This window comes from Tauraco erythrolophus, chromosome 5 (genome assembly GCF_009769465.1).
Source record: "Tauraco erythrolophus isolate bTauEry1 chromosome 5, bTauEry1.pri, whole genome shotgun sequence".
Taxonomy (NCBI): Eukaryota; Metazoa; Chordata; class Aves; order Musophagiformes; family Musophagidae; genus Tauraco; species Tauraco erythrolophus.
In genome coordinates this window covers 82,112,363-82,135,710 of record NC_141469.1, presented here as the reverse complement: position 1 = coordinate 82,135,710, position 23,348 = coordinate 82,112,363, and the positions used below count along the sequence as shown (strand labels likewise).

General features: G+C 44.0%; 2 protein-coding genes across 2 annotated transcripts in view; one reads left to right on the top strand and one right to left on the bottom strand.

Annotated features, from left to right (window-relative positions):
- Nucleotides 1-2,740: 2,740 nt before the first annotated feature.
- TRMT10A (tRNA methyltransferase 10A) lies at nt 2,741-15,810 on the bottom strand. Its single transcript, XM_086612374.1, has 8 exons — nt 15,722-15,810; nt 14,154-14,434; nt 12,963-13,125; nt 11,002-11,073; nt 10,454-10,528; nt 9,323-9,472; nt 8,020-8,125; nt 2,741-3,965 (listed from the first exon to the last, which is right to left on the bottom strand). Exons 2-8 carry the CDS (start codon nt 14,405-14,407, stop codon nt 3,799-3,801), a joined length of 987 nt encoding a protein of 328 aa, XP_086468500.1. The 5' UTR covers nt 14,408-14,434; nt 15,722-15,810; the 3' UTR covers nt 2,741-3,798.
- Nucleotides 15,811-20,091: 4,281 nt separating this feature from the next.
- Nucleotides 20,092-23,348, top strand: part of MTTP (microsomal triglyceride transfer protein) — a 28,411-nt gene continuing 25,154 nt past the window's right edge. Inside the window, exon 1 of the mRNA XM_009986961.2 lies at nt 20,092-20,152. Within this exon, the coding sequence (XP_009985263.2) occupies nt 20,092-20,152 (61 nt within the window). The remainder of the gene's footprint in view (nt 20,153-23,348) is intronic.

Below are 23,348 nucleotides of genomic sequence, written 5' to 3'. Positions count from 1 at the left end.
TTCTCTTTAGTCCTCAAGTGATTCAGCCAAATCGTGCTGCACAGGTACCTGAGAAATAAGCTACATGAAAAAAAGGAGAGAGGCAACACTTTTTGGCATCAGGTTGATTTTTTGCAATGACTCAGCCAGGCCTGCACAAAGAGCTCTTGTGTGCAGACTTGACTCTACAGTCAGACACACAGCTGTGTAAGAAGAGACTCAAAATACTGACAAGTCAAATGCCTGATGCAGGACGCCTCAAGGTCCCTCACTACAGTTGAATCAACTTGAAAGCCACACTCAGACTCTCACCATTTCTCACCAATCCCACAATACAGATTTCTGGTCCCTTGACTGTTTCCAAACAGTTGCCCATTGCTGCAGAGCTGGGACGTACTTCTTGGGAAGCCCACGCTCTTCTTCACACAGGCAGCCAGGGACATTCAGCAGTTTAAAAAAAAAAAAAAAGGACACAACATGTGAAATACATCAGAGTATGTATTTCAGGATCAGAGTGAAATACTGCACAAAGCCAAGACCACTCAGGATGTTTTCCCAGGGATGTTAGCAATGGTATCCTATCAGCCTCCACTGTCACGCTGCAAAAAGACGCTGGAATGACAGCAGGACTACCTTCCTGGTCTGTCATGAGGGAGTCGTGGCATCATGGCAGGGGCTGGAAGTGTCACAAATAGCTGAGCTCTCTTCTTTTACAAGCTACTGTCTCAGACTCTCTCACAAACAGGTTTCAGTTTCTTGCACTTGATCTGATGCTGGGTTGATTTTCATGTGCTCCAACCCATTGAACAGTTTTCATCAATAACTCTACATTGACCTCACTGCAAGGATGGCCCTTCAGGGCTTCCTGGATCGTCACTTCTCCCTGAGGACTTCTGCATAGCTCCAGCCTGCAGAATACAGCTCTCTGAATGCAAATCACCACTAGTACCATCATGTCTAGCACTGGTGATTCCACCAATGAACAGCCAAGCATCGGAAGTGTTTAGAAAAGGGTTAAAAACCTCATCAGTGTGAGTCCAGGTCCACCAAGAACAGCCTTTTCTAGATGGTTGCAAAACTGTAGGGTATTGAAAGGCCGAGGACTATAGCTGTAGTCAGAGGGCTGTGCCCATCAAAACCCCAGTCCACTCTTGCTCACTGCTCCATCTCACCAGTTGACACATACCAAGGGCAGCATCCTATAGGGACAGCTCATGGCAACAGGCATGAACTTCAGCCTGATATGACCTGATTTAGGTTATCATGACAACTACCAGCTAAGGCACCAGCAGAACAGGTGATAGAGACAAGCAACGCATACGACAGCCAACAACTAGTCACCAAGCTGCTGCAACATCGTGGAGTTCGCACCAGAAGCCTTCCAAGAGTAACATGTCGGACCATCTTGTTCTTCTGTCTGTTTCTCCATTGCAAAGTTTCTATTTCTCCATATGTAAGCTTCAGATTTGCAACAGCTTGATTTAAAACCATATGCATGTGCATGGGCGGGTGCGTTTTACTCATTTCACTGGTAAAGATGTAAGACAAGCTGTGGTTTAAGTCGCAAAACTATTCTCTAAAAGATGCTTTTGGACCTTTTTGGAACATCTCCCAAGTCCCCGGTTTGTCTATGCCACATGCTCTTGCACTCTCACGCCCCAGTAAATGAGGCATGTGTACGAAACGGTCTTAAGAAAACCTTAGAGACTGAAGAGTCTTAAATCAGGTTTAAAAGGCACTACGTGCATTAACACACAGAACTGTAAAGATGTAACTCCTTGTAATTTCACTGCTTTACACGTTTCTATCAGAGAACCAGTGTAATTACACGGTGGGTATACTTACGCTGCACTTTTTGCTACAGAAATAAAAACAGCAATGCTTTTACGAAAAAGCTGATCTAGCTTCGGGAAGAAAAGCAGTCACATTTTGGTAAAGCCTAACAAAAACCCCCACATTACTTGAGTGACAAACCACAACCCGTACTTTCAACAGAAGAAACTTTTCTGTAGTTGTTTAATAAGCACAGAGAGAAGTGCACTGAGTGTATAAAGTCATCACCAGCTGGTTGCCAACCCTTTACAGACCACAGGGACTAGTCGCCATTTGAAAGCAGTACCAACAGAGGGAGGAATAAAAATGGCTACAAGCCAAGTCATGCTTGGATGAGCCCTCTGATTCCAGCTCAGCGCAGATGAATAGTTACCATGACATGTTCTTAACGCTCTCCAGCTGACTTAGGAGATAGCTGCACTCGTTGAGAAGCTGCAGGGACCTGGCTAGTCCCTACAGAAGACAGAGGTGGTGCAGGCTCACAGGGGCGAAGCGAAGCCATTTCAATACTTTGCAAAAGCTTAAGTCAGTTACAAAGAAGCTGAATCAGAATGTCCAGCCAAGGCTGAGACTATGACTTCTTTTTTTTCCTAAAGGAAAAATATTTGACAGACAATATAATACATACAGCATGTGATAAAACTTGTGGACCAGTTCTGGGCCCCTCAGTTCAAGAAGGACAAGGAACTACTTGAGGGAGTCCAGCACAGGACCACAAAGATGATTATGGGAGTGGAGCATCTCCCTTATGAGGAAAGGCTGAGGGAGCTGGGTCTCTTTAGCTTGGAGAAGAGGAGACTGAGGGGGGACCTCATTAATGTTTATGAATATGGAAAGGGTGACTGTCATGAGGATGGAGCCAGGCTCTTCTCAGTGGTATCCAACAACAGGACAAGGGGAAATGGATATAAGCTGGAACATAGGAGGTTCCGCTTAAACATGAGGAAGAACTTCTTCCCAGTAAGGGTAACAGAACACTGGAACAGGCTGCCCAGAGAGGTTGTGGAGTCTCCTTCTCTGGAGATGTTCAAAACCTGCCTGGACACGTTCTTGTGTGATCTGATCTAAGTGGTCCTGCTCCAGCAGAGGACTGGACTGGATGATCCTTTGAGGTCCCTTCCAATCCCTGACATTCTGTGATTCTGTGAAAGCTGGTATACTTAAACTGAGTAAGTGACTTGTAAGAAACAGTCCCTGTCTCCCAGTATTTTCCAAGGCTGTGAGATAAATTTTGCTAAGAGGATCAAGAAGTAACCAAAAGTGACTGTGTAACCTCACCTCAACATGCACCATGTGCCAAGTGAGGCACATGATTTGCACTTGTGCAGACACCCATCCCACTCCAGCTAAAGTATAAAGCATTGCCTTAACTCCTATTTCATCTACTGACTGCAGCTAACTACACACAGTACAGAAACCAGTGTGGCTCAGCAGATAAAGGCAGTTCAGTTCCTTGTGATTGTCTGTTGAGATGCTCAGGGAAATCAGAACTTTGGAGTTTTTTTGTTGTTTTAAGTGTTCATGCATGCTTTGCAACAGGCACTAGTGGTACAGGTTTTGAGGTCACAGGAATGCTTGTCATTCACTGCTTTTAAGAAAATTTAGAGCAGAAATGGAGAGGAATACATACATTAAAATAGTAACTGCTAATGCTCTTGGGTAATACACCCAACTTGGTATGTATAAAAAAAATAACATTTCAAAAAAAATAAATTAAATAGCTTCCTTGGGAAACAAAATAAATTCTGCATTTTCCATTAATTTTTTTTTTTAAGCTATTAACATGGAAGTTTCAGGGTAAAAACCTGCATTTATCTTTATCCTTCGTGTCCAGAAACAGCTCTGGGTCAACTATGAAACTACCGAGCACTGAGACAATTCAGTATCACAAGGGCAACAGATGATCTTCAAAGAGTAATTAATTCACATCCCAGTTTTACGCCATGAACGACTTGTCTTATCTTTCCTGTCGTCTCCTTCTGAAGCCTAGTTGCTGTCCGAGTCATTGTCTTTATCTTCTTTTCCAGACAGAGCATATTTGGACGAATCATTGGCTTCTCCCAAAGGAACAGCCCCCTTCCGTTGTGGCAAGACACTGAAAAAGGCCTCCTTCCAGTCTCTCTTCTCCAGGTAGGCAAGGATGATCTCAAACACTGCAATGTCAAGAAAGATGATCAGTGTTTTTACAGGGAGATAAATGAAGTGCTGACAGGAACCCACCCCTAAATCCATCTTTACAGAGGTTTACATGCATTTGGTTGTGGCATCTTCAGAGTAAAGCTGATGGTACAGGCAGATGCAGACACAGCAATTCTGCTACGGCTGCAATCTAAAGCCAAGCACACTTTGAGTCTCCAGCTGTAAGACTGTGCTTTTCTGCAGCAGTTCCAGTTGGGATTAATTTCTCTCAAGGACAGAGAGAGAAATGTCCCCCCAGTACTTCAGGTCTCACCTGTGCCTTCCATACAGACACCAATGCTTTCCCATGTTGGACAGGAATACTGCCGTGGATGCACTTTAACAATGACTTTGTCCCCTCCCTAACATATGGACAGCCCAATGTCGTCCTAAAACCTTCTGTAATTAGCTTTCTCTTTCATTTCCATCTGAGCTTACAGCAAAAGTCCTTTTTAGTTTCCAGTTCTGTGACCCTTTCTTGCTGTTTCTATTACGCTAACCATACAGTCACCCTACTCCTGTTTCAGCTCCCACAACTTTTCCTGATTGACAATAGCTCCAAATTGCAATATATGCAAAACTCATCAGCAAATTCTTATTTAGGAAAATCCTAGGCTATCCAAAAAAACCTCTCAAAACAAATTGTGGCTCAGCAGCAGCAGGGAAAGTAGGAGGAAGGCCTAGGACTGCTGAGTAAGCCAGACAGGTGACAAATCTGGGACAGGGGGGTGGCTCCTCGAGCCTGGGGCTACAGGAATAGTGCTAACACTGCTGGAGAATGCTGACTTCAAAGAACGCACCCAGCACAAGCGTTCTTGATGCCAAGTGACAGCATACGAGAAAGGATCAAAGGAGCTGTGGAGGGAAAAAAAACTTTACAGAGAGTTAGGCAGGCATTCAGAACGGGAGGAGCAGCATGGATCTCATACTCTCAGAGTCAAGTTACAGAAAAGCATCACATTTACTGAAGGTTTCCTGGATCCAGGTTTACTGACAGCCGGCTGCTCTCTGTGACACTGACATTGAAGAGTTGGCCATTTTACTCAGCAGGTTTTTCACCTGAAACGTACTGTGAAGGTATGAGCTCTCAAACGGCCATATTGGTATCACTGTGAGTTACTGCAGAAAGTATCTGTGGCAAAAATGCTGGCATAAGAGACAAGACCACTGCAAGGAGTACATTTCTTCTACTTTGTTTTGGAACTTCCTTCATCTGCATAGGAAAAACAGAACTGATGGGGAAAAAAAGCAGCTTCCACATAAGAACAGAGGCTTCTATGATGGGCTGCAACAGCAACGAAAATATTATGCAAGGACAAGGGGCAATGGCTTTAAACTGAAAAAGGGGAGATTTCGCTTAGATATAAGGAAGAAATTTTTCACTCAGAGGGTGGTGAGGCACTGGAACAGGTTGCCCAGAGAAGTTGTAGATGCCCCATCCCTGGAAGTGTTCAAGGCCAGGTTGGATGAGGCTTTGGGCAACCTGGTGTAGTGGAGGCTTTCCCTGCCCATGGCAGGAGGGTTGGAACTAGATGATCTTTGAGGTCTCTTCCAACCCAAACCATTCTATGATTCTATGACAGAACAGTTGGTAGACATCATTGTAGACTGGAATGGAGCAATGTGGTCCCTGTAATATACATTACAAAATGTTAGCCTTGGGATGCAAACCTGAACGGAAGGAAACAAACTCTCAGCTACACTTGCAGTTGTGTTTTGCAATACAGTGGTTTACACAGATCTCGAATCTTCCAAGTTTTAAAATTCCAGATCGATTTAAAAAAAGTCTGGTCTTACACCTTGTCAGTTTTCTAGCATCAATTTTTTCACACGTGTGTGTTCCTCATGCCATTTTTAACATGGAAATGCAGGCACTGAACTGCCTGTGGAAATATATCCCAAGAGAGTATTAGAAACAAATAAATAAGTAAAAAGCAACACGTGAATTTCGCTGTTGATGCCGTTGTCCACCTCCCACCACCAGAGGGCCCATTTAATTAAAGTGCTTCAAAGACTGACAAGATGGTTCAGAAAGTTTCTCCTCCTACAGGACTTTCCAAATTCACACCTATCAAAAGTAGCTTCACAGGGACCAGGCAGGTCCCACAGTCTCATCTGGCATGCTCTGTACTGTACTCTGCTAGCTTCAGCTTCTGCACCAAGGGTGAGAACCCAGAAGCCAGAATAACCAAATCAAAACAGAAAGAGTGAGCAATTACACAATTACACAAATTTATAACATGAGATTTGAGAGGCAGCTGGATTCTGTTCACCTTTCTCAAGCCAAACAGCATCTCCTGTGAAAGCTGCCTTTTTGAATTTAAGCTGTGAACCATTAGGATTAGAATAAACACCAGAGTCTCAATTACAACTGTTGAAGGTGCCTCTACTTTTGGTGGTAGAGTTGTGTTTGTTTTGCTGCCCCAAAATCTTAAGCAAAACACCGCTATAGTATAAACTTTACCTTAAAAAGGGTCTGTGTGTTAAGAGCCTTTAAATCATAGAATCATCTGGTTGGAAGAGACCTTCAAGATCATCGAGTCCAACTATTCACCCTGCACTGTCAGGGTCCCTAAACCATGTTCCTCAACACCAAATCCACACGGTTTTTAAACACCTCCAGGGATGGGGACTCCACCACCTCCCCGGGCAGCCTGTTCCAATACTTCACAACCCTCTCTGTAAAGAAATTTTTCCTGATATCCAACCTAAATTTCCCCTGGCGTAACTTGAGGCCATTCCCTCTCGTCCTGTCATTCATAACATGGGAGAAGAGATCGACCCCCATCTCCCTACAACTTCCTTTCAGGCAATTGTAGAGAGCGATAAGGTCCCCCCTGAGCCTCCTCTTCTCCAGACTAAACAGTCCCAACTCCCTCAGCCGCTCAATTTGGAAGTGTTTCAGAAGGGCAAGGGAAGACAAGCTCATGCAAAATGACACCTCGGCAACTCAACTCCAGTGGGATCAGTGCTTAAAAGTGGCACAAAAAAACATGCACAAGACCATAAAGCAGGGAAATGAAAGTCTCAATGTAGGTGATCCAATTGACACCCAGGGCTCAAACATGTAGAAGACAGCCTCCAAAAATGTTGACACTAGAGGTCAGTGTAAGATTATTGCAGCAAAACTGCAGCAGAAAGCTACAGCTATCGTAACTTCTGATGAGTAACACAAAGTCCTACTCTTGTCTACATAAAGCAACATTTAAAGATCAAGTTTTAGAAACATGTAAAATCTTACAAATACATGTGGTTTGATAATTTTTAATTCCACTTATATACTATATTCTCCTCCACATTTAAGTAATCTTTATTATCATGCAAATACACACCTCATCAATCAACAGCATTTTAAGAAATAATGTTATCATTGAGCAATGTGCTACCTAATAAACCTGAAATAAAGCAAGGTAAGATAAAAGAACTTGAAGTGTGGCAAAATAAAGACTCGGATGCCATGTCAAAAATTACCATAAAGGTCTGAGTGGGCTCCATTTTGCATGTATTTTTGTTCAATGACACTGAAAGATAATATAATAATAAAACTGAAAAGGAGTGGGGTTCAAGACTGAGTTAAGCAATTGTATACTTCATCAAAACCAGGAAACCAGGTAAAAACACAGTTATGAAGCTCAGCAGTGGAGAAATGCTGCACAAAGCCGGCCAAAGCTGTGATAACATCACACACATTTATCCTCCCCCGGGATAAAACACATGGGATAGTTTCCAACATTTTACCCACTCAAACCTCAAGCCTGGAAACAAGACCAGGATGGTGAGAATGCCAAAATTACTCACTGGACAAATCAACACAATAGGAGGTGCATTTCTAATTGCCTAAGACATCATCTTTTACAGTTAACCATACCTGAAATATTTAAAGGTCAGGGCAATTATTGCATCCCAAAGGCAACTGGATTCAAGAAATATCAACAGAAAATAAGATTAGGTGTCTGCACTACAACGCACATTTTGAGGGCTCGAGTTCTGAGTATTGCAGGTATCATTATTTTGTGACTGAAAACTTACCATGATTGACGGCTAACACTTTCCGACTGTTCATTTTGACGAAGTTTCCAAGCGGGAGCTGTGCATGACTGATTCCCTGCTCTACAGCTTTTTTGTAAGTAATTCCCTGTGGGAAAGACACCAAAACAACTGGAGTGAGAATTACCATTTCAGATCAGCCCACAGAGGTTACTACAAGTATCATTTTCTGGCAAGACTTGCCAGCATTGCTGTGGTCTTGCTTTAGGAGATATTTACAACAAGAAACCTACCCTGGTTAGACAGCACCTGCTTCAAGGGCCACCTTTGGAAAACTTGCTACTTTGAATATACATCCCACTGCGATGTATGGTCAAAAGGATTGTAAATTAAACTGGTCATGCAGCTACAGCTCTAGAACATGCCAGCCAGAGCCCGTTTTAAAGGTCAGTTTATGCTTAAGTACAGTGTTACTCAGATTGCAGTAACTCAGTATTTTTGAGAGGAAGAGTAAATGATAAAGCAGCTTTTTTTTTTTTTTTTTAACCCTGGCAACTCCTGCATCCAAGATGGGGAGAAAAAACAAAAAACAACAACACTTCAAAATTGTGTAAATGCTTTATATCATAATGACTATATAAAGGAACTGCTCTAGCTCCCTCCTAGCCTTGAACTGTGGAATAACTGCTGACATATTATTTGGTAAGGCTTAAGATCCATTCCTTTTTTTAGCATCACACTGAAGTATTAAACATGTCACCAGAAATTACACAGGAGTGTTTTTGAAGCAGACCTGTAACAGTGTTTTACTTTCCCAGCAGGATTCTCTAGGACATTTCAGGTCCACACAGCACAATCCCATGTACAGGTATGGAACCAGCTCCCTGAGGCACGTGTGTTACTCAGCCAAGTTCTGACACAGAAACTTATTAAAAAAGGACATCCAAGATTCAAGTGTTGCTCTTCATCTATATTTGGGCACGTGCACATACAAGCACCCGCACACACACACACACAAGTGCATGAACCGAAACCAAACCCTTCTGTCTGAAAATATGGCCCCAGTAAGCTGAGCAGTGTTATTAATTCCATCCCTATATTTAAAATGAAAAGATAAAATCCTGAAGAGCTCAGCGTGTCTGCACTCTGGAACACAGGCTACTGCTACCACCACAAGCCTTTTTTCCTCCCATTTTTTCAAATTTTTTTTGAAGTAAGTCTTTTTTGAAGAAGTTTTCTTGTTATTTATTTTGTCAATTTACACATGAACAGCATTTAATGCCAAATACAATGCCAAAAACCAACCAAACAAAAGGAGCTGTAAAGAAATGGACCTAGGGCTTACCTTGTGGTGATTGTGATCCACCAGTCCTCCAATCACATAGGCTTTCTTCTCATCAAGCTCACTGAGAACGTGTGGGGAATCTGAGGTAAGATATACTAGGTCTTCTTTCTTTATTAGCTCACCATAGTGCTCTGTTCTAATTTGGATATCCTCAAAAAAAGGTAGTTAAAAGAAGTTACATTCAACTGATGAATTGCTGGGCAAGCTTTACAGACCCAAGATGGAACTAGGAAAAATAAATCCAACAGTATGCAGTCATTCCACATCCCTCATTCATGTTTAAGTACGTAGCGCAGTGTAGACTGATTTCTGCATAAATAACCCACAGTCCCTACAGCACTAACTTGTAAAAATCACCAGGAAATTTTCTGAAAGCCCAAAAGAACTTTGCAAGTCCTTAAGTTCTTGTGATTCCCTTAAAATGTTACCATATTTCTCCTAGGGATCCAAGTAATTTTCAAGTCCACCTTTATAAAAAAAGCAAAACCATAGGTAAATGCTTAGGTAACATTACTTGTTTGATAAGAGAGGTTTAGGCTATGATTTTGCAAAGCAGCTATCGCACAAGACGTGCTGAAAGTAGAACTGGTTTTATTTTCACAAGGTGCTCTTCATTTCAAGTTGATGGAATACTGGTTTAACAGGAAGTTGCAAGGAAAACCAACATGAGTTTGACCATAAGACAAGCTACTTCTTTAAAGAACGCTTCAGTGCTGAGAGGTGACATAACGGAAGTGAAGGTGCACAAAAAGGAATCACCTCATGACTCCAAAGTCTTATTTTTAACCAAGAAAAAAAAGGAGCACAGTCAAGACAGATAACTGTCAGAACTGTCCAGACCAAGTAGTCTTGCTTAGTCTATCAGGGAACAGAATCTGTTCAATAAAAACAGGTGAAAATGGCTATGTGTGGAGTTTTTCAAGCAAAAATCAAATTTAGATTCAAGACAAGTAGCCTTTGGCCTACTTAAGTTAAATAAATTAAAAGCACAGAGTCAGACTATTCGTAATATGCAATTGCTCTGATGGCTTAGAAAAACCCATCTGGAAAAAGCACAGATCCTTCACAACTAACAACCTAGTTAGCAACTATATTCAAGATTTCTTTTTCCAGAAATAGTCAATTATTCACCTTCCAGTTCACCCATCCTTTGTCATTTTCATTCATGTTTCTCTTCAACTGTCCCCCGTGGCTGGTCAAGTAAAACTTTGAAAAGAACAAGAGGTACAAAATACTGAGATGTTAGTGTGCCTGTTTCCTCTCAGTAGAAGACTTTCTCTACCCTTAACTATTAGCTAAAACTCTTTAACTATTTTTAGCTGAAAGTGGCACTAAGACCAAATTCATATACCATTAGTGACACATTTAAAAGACAAATACATGCTTACACTCACTTTTTTTTTTTTTAAATCTGTCACAGATAAAACTGAGTATCACCAGTATTTTAGTGGCACACCAGTATCTGGCACTCTTCATCTGCATGCACGTACTTTTTCATATATACAGGGGTTTTTACAACATGTGGGTTGAAAATTAATCTATTACAACAGAAGTAATTTTCTTCTTTAAAAAAAGCAGCTTAAGTATTTTTTTTCTGCTACAGCTCTCACCCCTTGGGTCACAGCTGCCTTTCTCATATGCTTTTCTCAAAAGTCAGTGCTCAGTTTGCTCAAACATACCTGCACGGGATGAAACGCTTTGCGGTTTTCTGCATAACATCTCTGAATTTGCTTGTGAAGCTTCTTAACATCCTGTATACAACACAATTTGTTTTTACATAGTCCTTCAGACAGACCACCACAAAATGCTTTACCATGAGCCAGTCAGAAGCTAAAGAGAGAAAAAGGAAGCTTTTAACTGGCAAAAGTGACTACTGAGAGATAGTGGACATGAGACTCAGAGAAAAAACAGCCACTGTGAAGGGATTATGCTGACGAGGAAACACACGCATCTTCCACAAACGTGGATTTAGACAGCTCTATGCATGTGCTTGATTTGCATTATTCGAGGAAACAAACAAAAAATCACTGAGATTTAATTATATGCAGTAACATATTCAAAATTGATCCAAGGAATCAAGCAGATTTATCACTGTGACAATATTCGGGCTTTCACCCACGGGAAAACCCTAAGAATATACAGTTTATATTTAAGAAATCTAAATATGCATCATTAACCTGAAGAATCCCAGAATAATGCAAATCATTTTGGGGCTGGCTCCAGCATTCTGACCTGACAATTTGGACAACAGTTAACTAGTACTACTTAAAATGCAGCAGACTGAATTTTTAGTCGATAATGTTTTTTTGTGAGGTACATTACATAACTTTCTTATCAGTGCCCCCAAAGCAGTGATTTGTAAATATAACTGACTCTCATTTTAAAATGAAACATCACCATATCGCTCTGATTCATGCAGTGCTTTGAGAACGTTCTGACACCTCCGTAGGATTTCAAGTAAACTAAACTTTATTACTACAACATTGCAATGCAAGTTTTTGCAGACACTAGAGAAAGCATCTCATTAACCTCATTGCTAAAGGCCACAACCATCTTCACTTACAACAGTTCACCCCTCCCAAACACCTGCAGAAGGGCCAGATTTTATATTAGGCCTAACAGGGGCTCTGACTGACCTAAGAAGGAAATGTGTTCTACAAAGGAGGAAGGTCAGCAGAAAGCGCCCAGCCAGTGGCTTGGAAACTATCGAAGAAGTCCTCTGGTCTCTTCTAGGGCACTGCTGAAGGGATCCTCAGAGAACCAAGCTCCCAAATTCTGACTTGAGCTTCCACAAAATTTTGTGGTGAGCACCACTAGCCTCTCTTTAGGGTTACACATGCTTTGCATGACACTCAACAAGCAGCTAGATGGGTTTTGCAGAAGCTTGAATTCAAGCAGTCTCGCAGGGCAGTGAAGTTCCAAGCAGAGGCAGAATGGCTCAGGGTAAAAGGGAAGAGGTCTGCCTCAGAAACCAAAGGCTGCAGATTGCCATACTTTCCTCATAGACTAAAAGCTGTTTTGATCTCAAAACACCATACCAAGCATCTTGACCAGTGGCTTGGGTATCATGCTGATCTTTCTCATGTTTATTTATCCTGTGAACATCTCATCCATTCTTTCATCCATGCTGAAATTTTAGAGACGGGCTGAACAGTGTCCTCCTGTCCCAACTGCCTCGTGTGACTGACAGAAAAAGTTCAGTATCCTCAGAATGCTCATAATTTTCATTTTCACAAATATTTACTGACAGAGTTGAAAGCCTCAGGTCCACTTCAAAAGAGAAAGTAACTGTATGTGGCACATGCAGCCCATCTAGCAAAACCATTTTGAAGTGGAACTGCATTTAACTTCATGGTGAACACAAGGTACAAACTGTTCCTATATTCTTGTTTTTGGAACCAAACCAACTTACCGCATCTCCATAAAGGCAAACAAAACCTCTGGCAAGATTATACAAAGGTACATTCCAAACCCTAAAAAATTCAGCAACTGACATAAGCAGGTCTAGGTGTCACCGCAACCTTAAACATGCTAACTGTCCTCTGAAAGTTGCTCTCCAGTTTTTGTGCTCTGACATCGCATCAGTGCTGTCACTGGAGAACCTCTCAACGTTTGTATGGGATGGGTAAATTTCTTTTACCTTCAGCACCATCAAGTCATCAAAGCTGCAGTCCACAATGAGGCGAAGCATACTAGGAACAACTTCCCTTCGCATGCGCTTGCTGTCATTCCCTTCGTTATTGGAGTCGGATTTTGACTGACGTTCCAGTTTTCTCTTTTGGCGTTTTTCTTTTCGTTTCTGCCTAAACAAATAAACAAACAAATCTTCAAAGAGTGCAGCCAAATCTGCTGAGGTATGTGTTATGCACATAAATGCATACTTCTGTGATCAAGGCGGTTGTCTCATGACTGTGATAGTTTGAACTTATCCCATTGCTGGCATCTGTGCTAGGCTGATACCAGCACGAAACACATACTCTGCCTTTGTGAACTTCTGTATTTACCTACAAAGAGAGACACCTGACAAAAATTCACTAAGTCAATAGTGGGAGTCTCATGGATTTAAGGGTGCTCCAAGTCAGGTGTCATAACAGGAACAACCAAAAAGACTGCCAAAATTGCAGCATCAGAATCAGAATGTGGAAGGCAAATTTACCTCCTATTTCAGTGAACAGCTTTTCAAAAGGCTTTTGAAGCAATTGTTACTTCCCTCTGTTGCTCCAATGGGAGCAGGCAGTTGGGAGATCACATTTCAGAGACAGCAACTTTAACAGTCACTGTCTCAGGAAGGAATGCTTCACATTCAGCAGGACAAGGATAAACCACCATCAGCCCATTTTCAGATATGCTTTCTCTCAACAAAAGAATAATACAGAAGCTCATCATCTTCCAAAACTTTTAACAGGTTGTAAGTCAACATAACTTATAGCACAGCATATCATGTGTCAAAATAATTTTTTTTATTCACTGTCTTTCTAAGATCCACCGAGTCTGAAAGCACCAGGGAAAGAGGGCGGCCCCCTGACAACGGAACAAGGCCACACATAATTCTTCACCTTCTGACAAACCAAAAACATGCAAGTTTGAATCCCTCCTGAGAATCTTCTTCAAGTTGAGGAACACTTCAAGTATGAAGAGAGCATGCTTACCTTTACAGTTTCTTCATATGCAAGTGGCATAGCCTGTGACTACTGCTTTAAACCTGGCTGGCAGAAAACTGGTTCAACTACCTTGATTTGCTAAAGCAATCAAAACGCAAATTCTGCTGACACATCATTATTAGCACTAAATACTACACATGATTCCAGGAAAGTGATATTGCAAACCATACCTCCGTAGATCTTTTTGTTCTTCCCACTGTTTCTGCTTCAATAGCTTCTTCCTTTGCCTCTTGGACATAAGCTCTAGGCATTCTTCTTGGTCTGAGCCTGCCTCCTGTCTTTCTACTGGATTGCCACTTGACTCCACCTTTCCTTCCACATCAGGAACTTCAGGGAACATGGTATTTTCTGTTGGTGTTTCTGATGACATTAGCTTTTGGCCAGGTTTACTGACTTGTTTTTCAACATGTGATAAATATTTCATTAAAAGCAAGCTTCTCCCTCTCCAATCCTGTAAGAAACAAAACAACAGTATGACTGTTATTAAGAAGTTCAGTTAAAACAAATATCACTTTACACCTACCGTAAACTTGAATAAAGAAAAAACAATAAATAAGGGATAGTCTTTTTTTTATTAAAGCTAGGTTAGTGCCTCTATAAGCTGTAACACATAAAATACTAGAGAGATTATAACCTGTATTCAGATCACGTCTAAAACTCTGCCTGCTACATCTGCAGCTATTCAACAGTTTCTAATTAAAAACTTTGTGAAAACAGAACTGCGTAAAAGTAGGGAATCATACTGGATTAAACGTAAAAGAAACCAGGAGTACTATTAGGTGTGCACAAACTATTCTCAAAGACCCGAACAGGCATCTTGCAACATAACTATGGCAGCATGTTAAAGAAATATAATTTTAAAGCGCCTAAAGCCATTTTTTTGGAGAGGGGGAAATGTGAACAAGACGTACCCCATCAACATCGATTTATTTATTTCTTCTCCGAACCAAAGACACTGGCCAATCACTGATGCTGTCCACTGCCAGCGGACAAAACACTGCAAGTAAGGGGATGAACAGACTAAAGCATGACTCAGAAAAACGTTCTGTGTTCAAATCAATTGCAGTCATACCCTTTTCTTTCGAACGGCAAGTGTTATTTTTTCATACTAGTAGCTCCCTTGTGCTCAACAGCTGTATAGTTTTCCAAAGGTAACTGCTTCACCAGAGAACACTGCATCTACAGAGCAGGAAAAACATTCCCCTGGCTTCTCCAGTGACAGAAAAGCTGGAAAACATGCAAAACGCCAGAAAACCTGACGCGTTTTCTAACGCACCCGCTTTCCCTACGTGGGGGTGTCAAGACTCAAGGCCCAGGGAGTCGGGATGCTGGCGAGTGCCAGCCAGCACGGCCTATCTGTGCATGTATATATAGGCACATACACACACACACATCTATAGATATACACAGTTGTATTTATATATACGTTATAGATATAGAAACACGCGCTATTTCGGCTCACGCGCCAAAGTACCTCATAACTCAACAGGACCGGCCATCCGCGCCCGCAAGGCCCCGGGGGGCCTGGACCCCCCCCCCCGGCAGGCTGCAGCCGCAGCCGAGCGTTACGTGCGACGGCGTGGAGAGGGGCGGTCACGCTCCGCGGGCCGTTGGTAGGCGGCCATTTTCCCCTCCTTCCCTCTGAGGAAACCCGAGCCCGAACACCAGTCCCGCACAACCACCCCACCCCCCCCGGGGAACGGACGCGGCGGGGAGAGCGGAGGAGGCTGCAACGTACCCGCGAGCCGCCCCAGGCGCAGGGCCGGGGGTGGGGAAGGGGAGAGCGGTGGGATGAGGAGAAGGAGGAGGAGGAGGAGCGACCGCGAGTCCCGGCCCGCCGAGACTTCAAATCCCGGCGGGCAATGGGCGGCGGTCACGTGCCGCTGGCGGACCCCGCCCCGACATGCCGGTGCTGAGCGGGCGCGTCCCGGCCCCGTGCCCCTCCCCTGGCAAGGAGCGGGCGGCTGCCGGGGCGGGACGCGTCCGTGCCGGTTGTGCGGGGCGGTGGGGAGCCGCTCTCGCCCCCGTCCCGGTGCGCACAGGGGGTTTACACTGAGGGCTGTGTTCTGGTGGGTGCGGCGGGCGGGCTCTGGGGGCCTCCAGGGCCCGAGGAGTGCTGTGGAATCGGCCGGAGGAGACGCCGGCATGGCAACGCCCCCGCTGCGCGTCCTGAGGAAAGGGGTGCTCCTCCCGCCCTGCGGCTGCGGCGGCTCCGCAGGACTGAGAGGGGCGAAAAGGAAGAAAACCTTATTTTTATCCGATGATGGTTTTGATGACACTACCGAGTTCACGCAGGGGCCAGTGAAGTATTTTTAAGTGGTGACATTCCTCAGAGCACTTTACTAGCTCCAAAGGTCCCCCAGCAATGCCGTGTTCCCTCCGCCCCCTAAGAAGGGGTGTGCGCCTTCACACTGCACATTTTTAAAGGCTGCCGCCAATTAGCGTCTTGAGCCCTTGTGTCAGTACTCGACGAAGGGCCATGTTCTTTCACCTTCAGATAACTTCATGAAAGAATGCTGCCCTGGTGCAGGAGCCAGTTGGGGAGACTGGGATTATGCTATGTGAGAAAAACAGATTTTGAGCAGCCTAAGGATGTAGATATCTATTCACCCCAGGTTAATGAGGCACATGAAGTCAGCAAACACACGAGTGCGTGCTACCATAGTACCCTTTTCATCTGCATCAGTGTTTATCTCAAGTTTCATTGGTTCCAGATATACACAGTCTGTCAGTTTTAGTGCTGGTTTCAGGTTTACTACAGCTAAGTTGAAGTCACAAAACTGTATGGTGTCGCTATAGTAGGACACTGACCTTTAAGTGCTGTTTGTGTTTAATATTTGCTGTAATATTTGATTTCATTTGTGATTCCTATACCCTGTGTTACTTTAAAAATAGTTAGATTTGCATTTGCTTTTGCTAGTGTCTATTTAAAACCTCACTTGTGTTACTATTAATATCTAGCTTTACACACCAGCCTCACACAAGTCCAAATGTGCCACTGTCCCTGTAAAGAATCCTTCATTTTCCTTTGGTCATTAAAAGGCTGCAGATCTGTTACTGATAGAAGCCCGTTTGCTTGCTTGCTTGCTTGCTTTTTTAAACAAGCAAAAGGGCATCTAACAAATTCACATAATATTCAGATGTGCTTTTTCTTAGAATGTAGAAACTGCTTAGGCATTTTGATTTATAAATCTGTTTTTCTAATATTGCACTTTCCAAAGCAGCAGTACTGCTAATCCAGACCTCTATGTCCTCAAACAACGTTCAGTAACGCAGTGTTTTCTGAAGTCTGCCAAGTGCCAAGTGGTGACAGAGCAAAATGAAGTTGCAGATACTGAGAAAGAGCTGTCTATAACTGAATTTCATTATTTTGATAGAGCCATAACATGACTCATTTAAATGGTGAGTTCCTCCCAGCAACAGAACTAAGCACCCCATGGTTTAAAACTGCATATCAAAGCGTTTTGTACAAATAGCGCTGTGGGCCAAGAGGTAGAGTACAGAGAGAGGAAGAAAGATACTCCACAGAGGCTCGTGTGCGGACACAGACATCGCTCTCTGCAGGGCAGGTCTGGCTGCAGCGCTCTTGAGGTGAGGCTTAGGATGCAAGTGACCACCTTTAGCCAGTGGCTTGGCTGTGCATCTCCCCCTCCTGCCCTCCGTGGCAGAAATGGGGGGTGTCTTATTCAGTGAAACAGCAGGAGCTGGGGCGTGCAGGCAGCAGCTGAAGGGCAAAGATGAGCTTGGGTACTTTGATGCACACAGCTGAAAGCTTGAGTCAAAAACCAGGATCTTCACACTGTCGCTTGTGAAGAGAAGACAAAAACATTTCATTGACCTCAGAAGATGTGAGGAAACCTCATTAGTTTTATTAGGTTATATAAAGATACGAGACTTATAGTTTGGACTCTGGAAAATATACAGCAACAGCAACACTTTGACCCCAGTACATATGCCAGCATGGCATGAAGCGCATGTCAGGGGCTGATCCTGCAGCCTCTGCGTGTAATGGACTTTGGTGGGCGCAACACTTATTTCATTGATGTCATTCAACTTCAAGGAAATCACTGCTGATTTACTCTGCGCACAACTGAGGTGAGGCTCAGGCCTCCTGTGTTTTAGACATTTGAAGAATATACCAAGTATGCACTATAGATATGTACACAGGTGGATATTCCACACACTATTTCTCTACATCCTGGCTACATCCTTAGTTCTATAATTGGCACTACTACACTGGTGTCCAAAGAGATATACTGATTTAACTCAGCAGGGGATCTGGCCTCTGATATTCCAGTGTCTAAGAGAGGCCTTTTTTTTAAATAACTCTATTTCAAGGAAGAAATACATTTCCTGTGTCCCAAGAGCATAAGAAAAGGACAATTACTCTTCTCCAGATTTCAGACCAACATCAACTCCTACCTGTGAGTGAAGCGTGAACATCACATTTCTGAAGCAGGATCCATACCTCTGGTCTCTCTCTAGCCAGAGCTGGTTTTGCACACAGAGAGTGTCTTTATATTTTAAAAAAAGCACAGAAAGCCTGACAAGGTCCTTGTTTACCAAAAGGAGCAAAAGGATCAGCTGTAGTCCTCTGCCTCAGTCTCTTGAATTCAGGATCATGTCACAGCCTGCGCTGGGGAAGCAGCATAAATAACAACAAACTGGGGAAAGCAGTAGTGGTCCCCAGGTTTTCCTACTAATCTCCTCCCTCCCACGTGCACGCACACGCGCACACACAATGAAGACCTCCGGGGCAACTTCCACAAGCTGCAGAGAGATGAGCACGAGTGAGGGGCTTTGATGTGGACCTGTTGTTACTCACTGCTCAGCAACATTTGACATCCACAGTGCTCAGCTTCTCTTTTACCATAAGGCAACAGAGGCAGCATTTGTACCACTCAAGGCGAAGGCTGTTCTCACTTTACAATCCCTTACTAATACAGAGGAGCTGGTGGTAGAAACTGTTGGGAGCAGCTAAACACAGCCTGGGGTGGCATTGGTTCACTCAGGGTGTTTGTAGCTCGCAGTCTTGTTAGAACAACCTCTGGAAGTGGAGCAAAAGAGCGTGGTGTTGGCTCATGGGTGTGCCTCCTCTCCAAGCAGGACCAGATCCTCCCTCCTCGCAGAGCCCGGGAGGCTTTGTATGCTGGGGAAGAGGGTGCCTCCTCGCAGGCCGTGACATCCAAGGGGTGCCGCGGAATGTGGGGGGTGACCTACTGCCCCACTGTCACCTGAGGGACAAGGAGTTCCTTTAGCAAGCTTAGTGTGAGATGGCCTGGGATTTACTCTTGGAGGAAATGGGGAAGTGTGTGGTTTAGTCAGCCAGGGGCTTATCAGGGTAAGTGATGGAGTGAGCATGAGAAAAGGGGAAAAGGGGGTGAAAAGGAGGACGTGGTTTGCCCCACTCCCAGACCTAGCCAAGCAGGTACTCTTCACTGAGGTGGGACAGAATGGCTGGTTTCTCATCTTTTCGGCCTCTAACCTCTGCCACTGCAATAAGGTGATGGGCTGGAGCTGTTGAAAGAGAATTTATTTGGTACAATACAATATAGCAGGAACTGACATTGCATCTGAGTCACGCTAACAAAGTAGCGTCACTTTTTGGGGTGGCACTGATAAATCCCATGTACTTCTGCTTTCAGGAAAACTGTTAAAAAAACATCTGCCTCCGGGGTTTATCACAGAGTTGATAGAAGACAATGGAGACAGTGGTCAGGATCTGGCCCCTGGCAGCAACAGACCCGAATGCCCTTTCGTTCAGACAGAGGAGGAGTGGCAGGAACTCCTGGTTCTGCTGGGGCTGGAGGTGGGCTCCCCCGCTCAGAAATGTGGCTTTGTGGGCTCAGTAGTCAAAAATGAAAGCTGAGTCAACCGATAAAATGGGTTAGAAGCCACCAGTTACCTTAGTTCTTAATAATTAACTGGAAGTCCTTCAATGAACTTAGTACCTGAGTGCGGAGTTTGGAATCTGACCTTTACTACATCCAGATAAACAGTTCGGCTGACCCGGCAGCTCTCTCTGCAAGCGTCCCTCCGCTCTCGGCAGCTCACTTCTTGGAGGCTCTCACACTTCATGCTTCAGTCAGGAGCTCCAGGGAGTCCAGCATGATTCTTCTTACCGTGCTGTTCCTTTGCATCATTTCCACCTACTCAGCCTCTGTTAGAGGTAGGTCTGTACCGGGCTTAGTTCAGCTTTGGGCTTAGCAAAGGCATAACCCGTGTGCGTACGCAGATCTGTTTTGCATCAAAACCGATCATCTTTACTCATCTGTCCTCGCGTGATCAAAATGCATTTAGTAATTACAAAGGCTTAAGTGCTTGTAATGTTCATGTCAGCAGAGGGGATGGAGGAGACAATGTTTTCAGGAGCACAGGGCCAGCGGTGTGAGCCATCAGACTGTGGATCTTGACCTTGCTTAGTCAGGACATGCTGTGGGGCACCGACTTGAAAGGGACTATCCACACGCTCAAAAGTGAAACACACAGACGTGCTCTGGTGGAGGAGAGTCAGGAAGTGCTCAGAGCTCTCCAGGTTTCAGTTTTTGAGCAGTTGACTCAGCTACCACTGCAGTCAATAACAAGGATCCCATTGATTTCATGGGGAGCTTGCTCTGCACTAAGTTGTGAAAACCTGGATGTCTGCACAAGCCCTGGGAGCAGGGCTTTACTTAGGTGTCCTGACAAAGGCCAGGGGTATGAAATCTGGAGACTGCCAGCTTCAGCAGTGTCAGTGTGAGAAGCACGGAAAGGTGTCTTTAGTAGTGGCCCTTCATGTACAACCTGACATTAAATTTAGAGGAGCAGCAACCTTAAAACATGAGCAGACACCTAGTTTTTAGTTTAATGAGGATGTCTGCATCATGATGAGGAGCAAGGGGGACACACTATCCTAGGTTAAACTGTTAAAAAGGCTGTAGAGATGCTCTCATGAGTGCCTCCTCCTGCTCTCTGCAGGGGATCCAGGACACTTGTGTCTGTAAAAGCAAAGAGCAGCAACCTTTCTCGCAACCACCGTACCCCCTTGGAACAGGAGTTATAAAGCAGAGAGGTTTGCAGGCAGTTCCTCTACCCAGGAGTGTATTTCATGAGACTGCCAATTAATGTTTATGGCTAGGTACTGATGTGCCACATTTCTGGTGTCTGCTTTTCCCAGCTTCTTCTTAATATCAATTAAGCAAAGCTCCTTCTTGATGTGAAGTAATATTTGCTTGTCACTTTACATCCCTAGGGCACTGAGCAAGCATTTTCTCATTAATTAGTCTTCCCTTCAGCTCTGCCAGGTCTCATCTCTCTCTTGTGCAGAGAGATTGAGAGCTAAATTACTGGCCACTTTGTGCCTCGGTGACAGTGCTGTTATTAGGATGGGTGTTTTACCTTTCCATCAGGCCACGCTGCCTGTTGGAAATATTGAAGGAATATTCTTTTCTTTGAAGTCAGCTAGATCAGCACACGTGAAAGTTTCCTACTGCAGTTCCACTTGAAAAACAGTTTCAAAGAAGAGGATGGGTTTTGCTTTTTAAAGCTATCCAGTATCAGAAACAGCGGCAAATATAATTTATGAAGGTAGAGCCAGCAAGGAGATAGAGATGCACATGCTGTGCATGCCATGTGTATTAATAAAAGGCACAGGACTTGACAGCTGCCTCTACTCATGCAGTGTAACCTTCTGTATTATACAGTATCATGATTTAATTATAGACTTGGCATGTTACCCGTAATGACAGACACTTAACATTACTAGTCAAACTATGTGTTATGCACTCCACCTTGAAAGCAGGCACTTCTGACCCCAAGAGAGCATGGTCGATTGCAGTCTTTATGTCCGTCTCTCCTCCCTTCTCAGTCAGTGGGACATTTGCTATCAGCTGAAATGGCAACAGCTATGTGAGCAGTAGGGATCCCAGTGCTGCGCTGAATACAAAGGAAAGAGCTTCTAAAGGCAGGGGGGGAGGTTTAAGAAAGGTTTCTAGCAGAAAGGTGTAGGAATATTCCTTTTTAAATAGTACCAGTGTTTTCTTCAGGAAAGATGGCATGAAAATTTAGTTATGCTGTTTTGAATACTGGTTCTGCGCAGTGACACTGTGTTGGCCATTTATATCCTCCTTGCCTCTCAAACTGACCACACTTTCCAGTTGTCTCTCTTGGCTTCCCCATTTCCACTAAGGTAAGTGCTCACTCCTTGGGACTGCCTTCAATACTGCCTCATCCCTGCTGCTTCTCTTATCATGATCCACCACTGGCTCACCCTTTTCCATCAGTGACACCAGTCTTGCAACTAAAGGTGTCTTCTGCCCTAGCTCCTGCAGTATTTTCCACGCATGAGATAGCGAAAGCTTTCAGAACCTAATATTCTTCTAGCTCGCAGAAATACTTTGCAATGATTCATCTCTTCCATGACACTTGCAAGAAGCTGCTGTGTCATTTGCTTGTGTTTCCTTCAGCAGGGAACAGCTCTTATGTATGTGGGGACAAGCAAATGCTAAAAGGGAAGAAGAAGGAAGGAACTCTTGCAAAATGAAAAAAGATCTGTGGGTTGAGCTGTGGGGAAAGGAAGAGGATAGGTGAAAGGTGCTTTTAACTGAAAAGAGAGAGCAAAACCACAAACATCCACCTTAACTAATACAACATGTCTTTCAGCACTCAGATAATTTTCCTTGGACATGCTTTTCCCACACTTTTTATCTTTAGATGGGACTGTGTTACCTTCTACGTTTAGAAAGCACCTAGTGGGTGGCAATCGTAAAATCTCAGCCGATACTAAATCATTAGTACTGTTATTTCTGCTGCAAATGAAAGACATTTTGAACCAGGAAGCAACGAGCTCCGAGGTACTGCAAGGAACCAGGAGAGTCCCTGAAAGGCGCAACCATCTCTGGGCAGGCACTGACCACCTGCTGCTCTCAAAGGCAATGTAGCTTTGAAGCTGATAGGAGTGAGGGGCGTTGGGGAAGCGGCTAGGAAATCCACAGTGAACATGAAGGAAGGGTTGTACGCCTCTTGGTGACTTTGTTTTGAAGCAGGGACACAAGACCTGCAAAACCAGAAGCACCACGTTGTGCCAACATGAACGCTTCAGCCTCCCTGCAAAAAAAAAATCAATAGTTACAGCTTTGAGCTCTCACACGCAAACAAGCTGTTCCCCCTGGGATTACCAAACTTGCTGCCCCACATTTCCAGCTGGCGTAAAGCATAAGTCAGTTTAGTTCTGTGTAGCTTTGCCAATTTATGCAACTTGCAGACCAAACTTGGTGGTGTCGCTGTTTTCGTCGGGGAAAGGTTCTCCAAAGCTGACCTTAGTCTATGGCTGTGACATCTGAGTGAACAGAGGAAGGAAGCGAGCAAAACCTTAAAAAAGGGGTTTT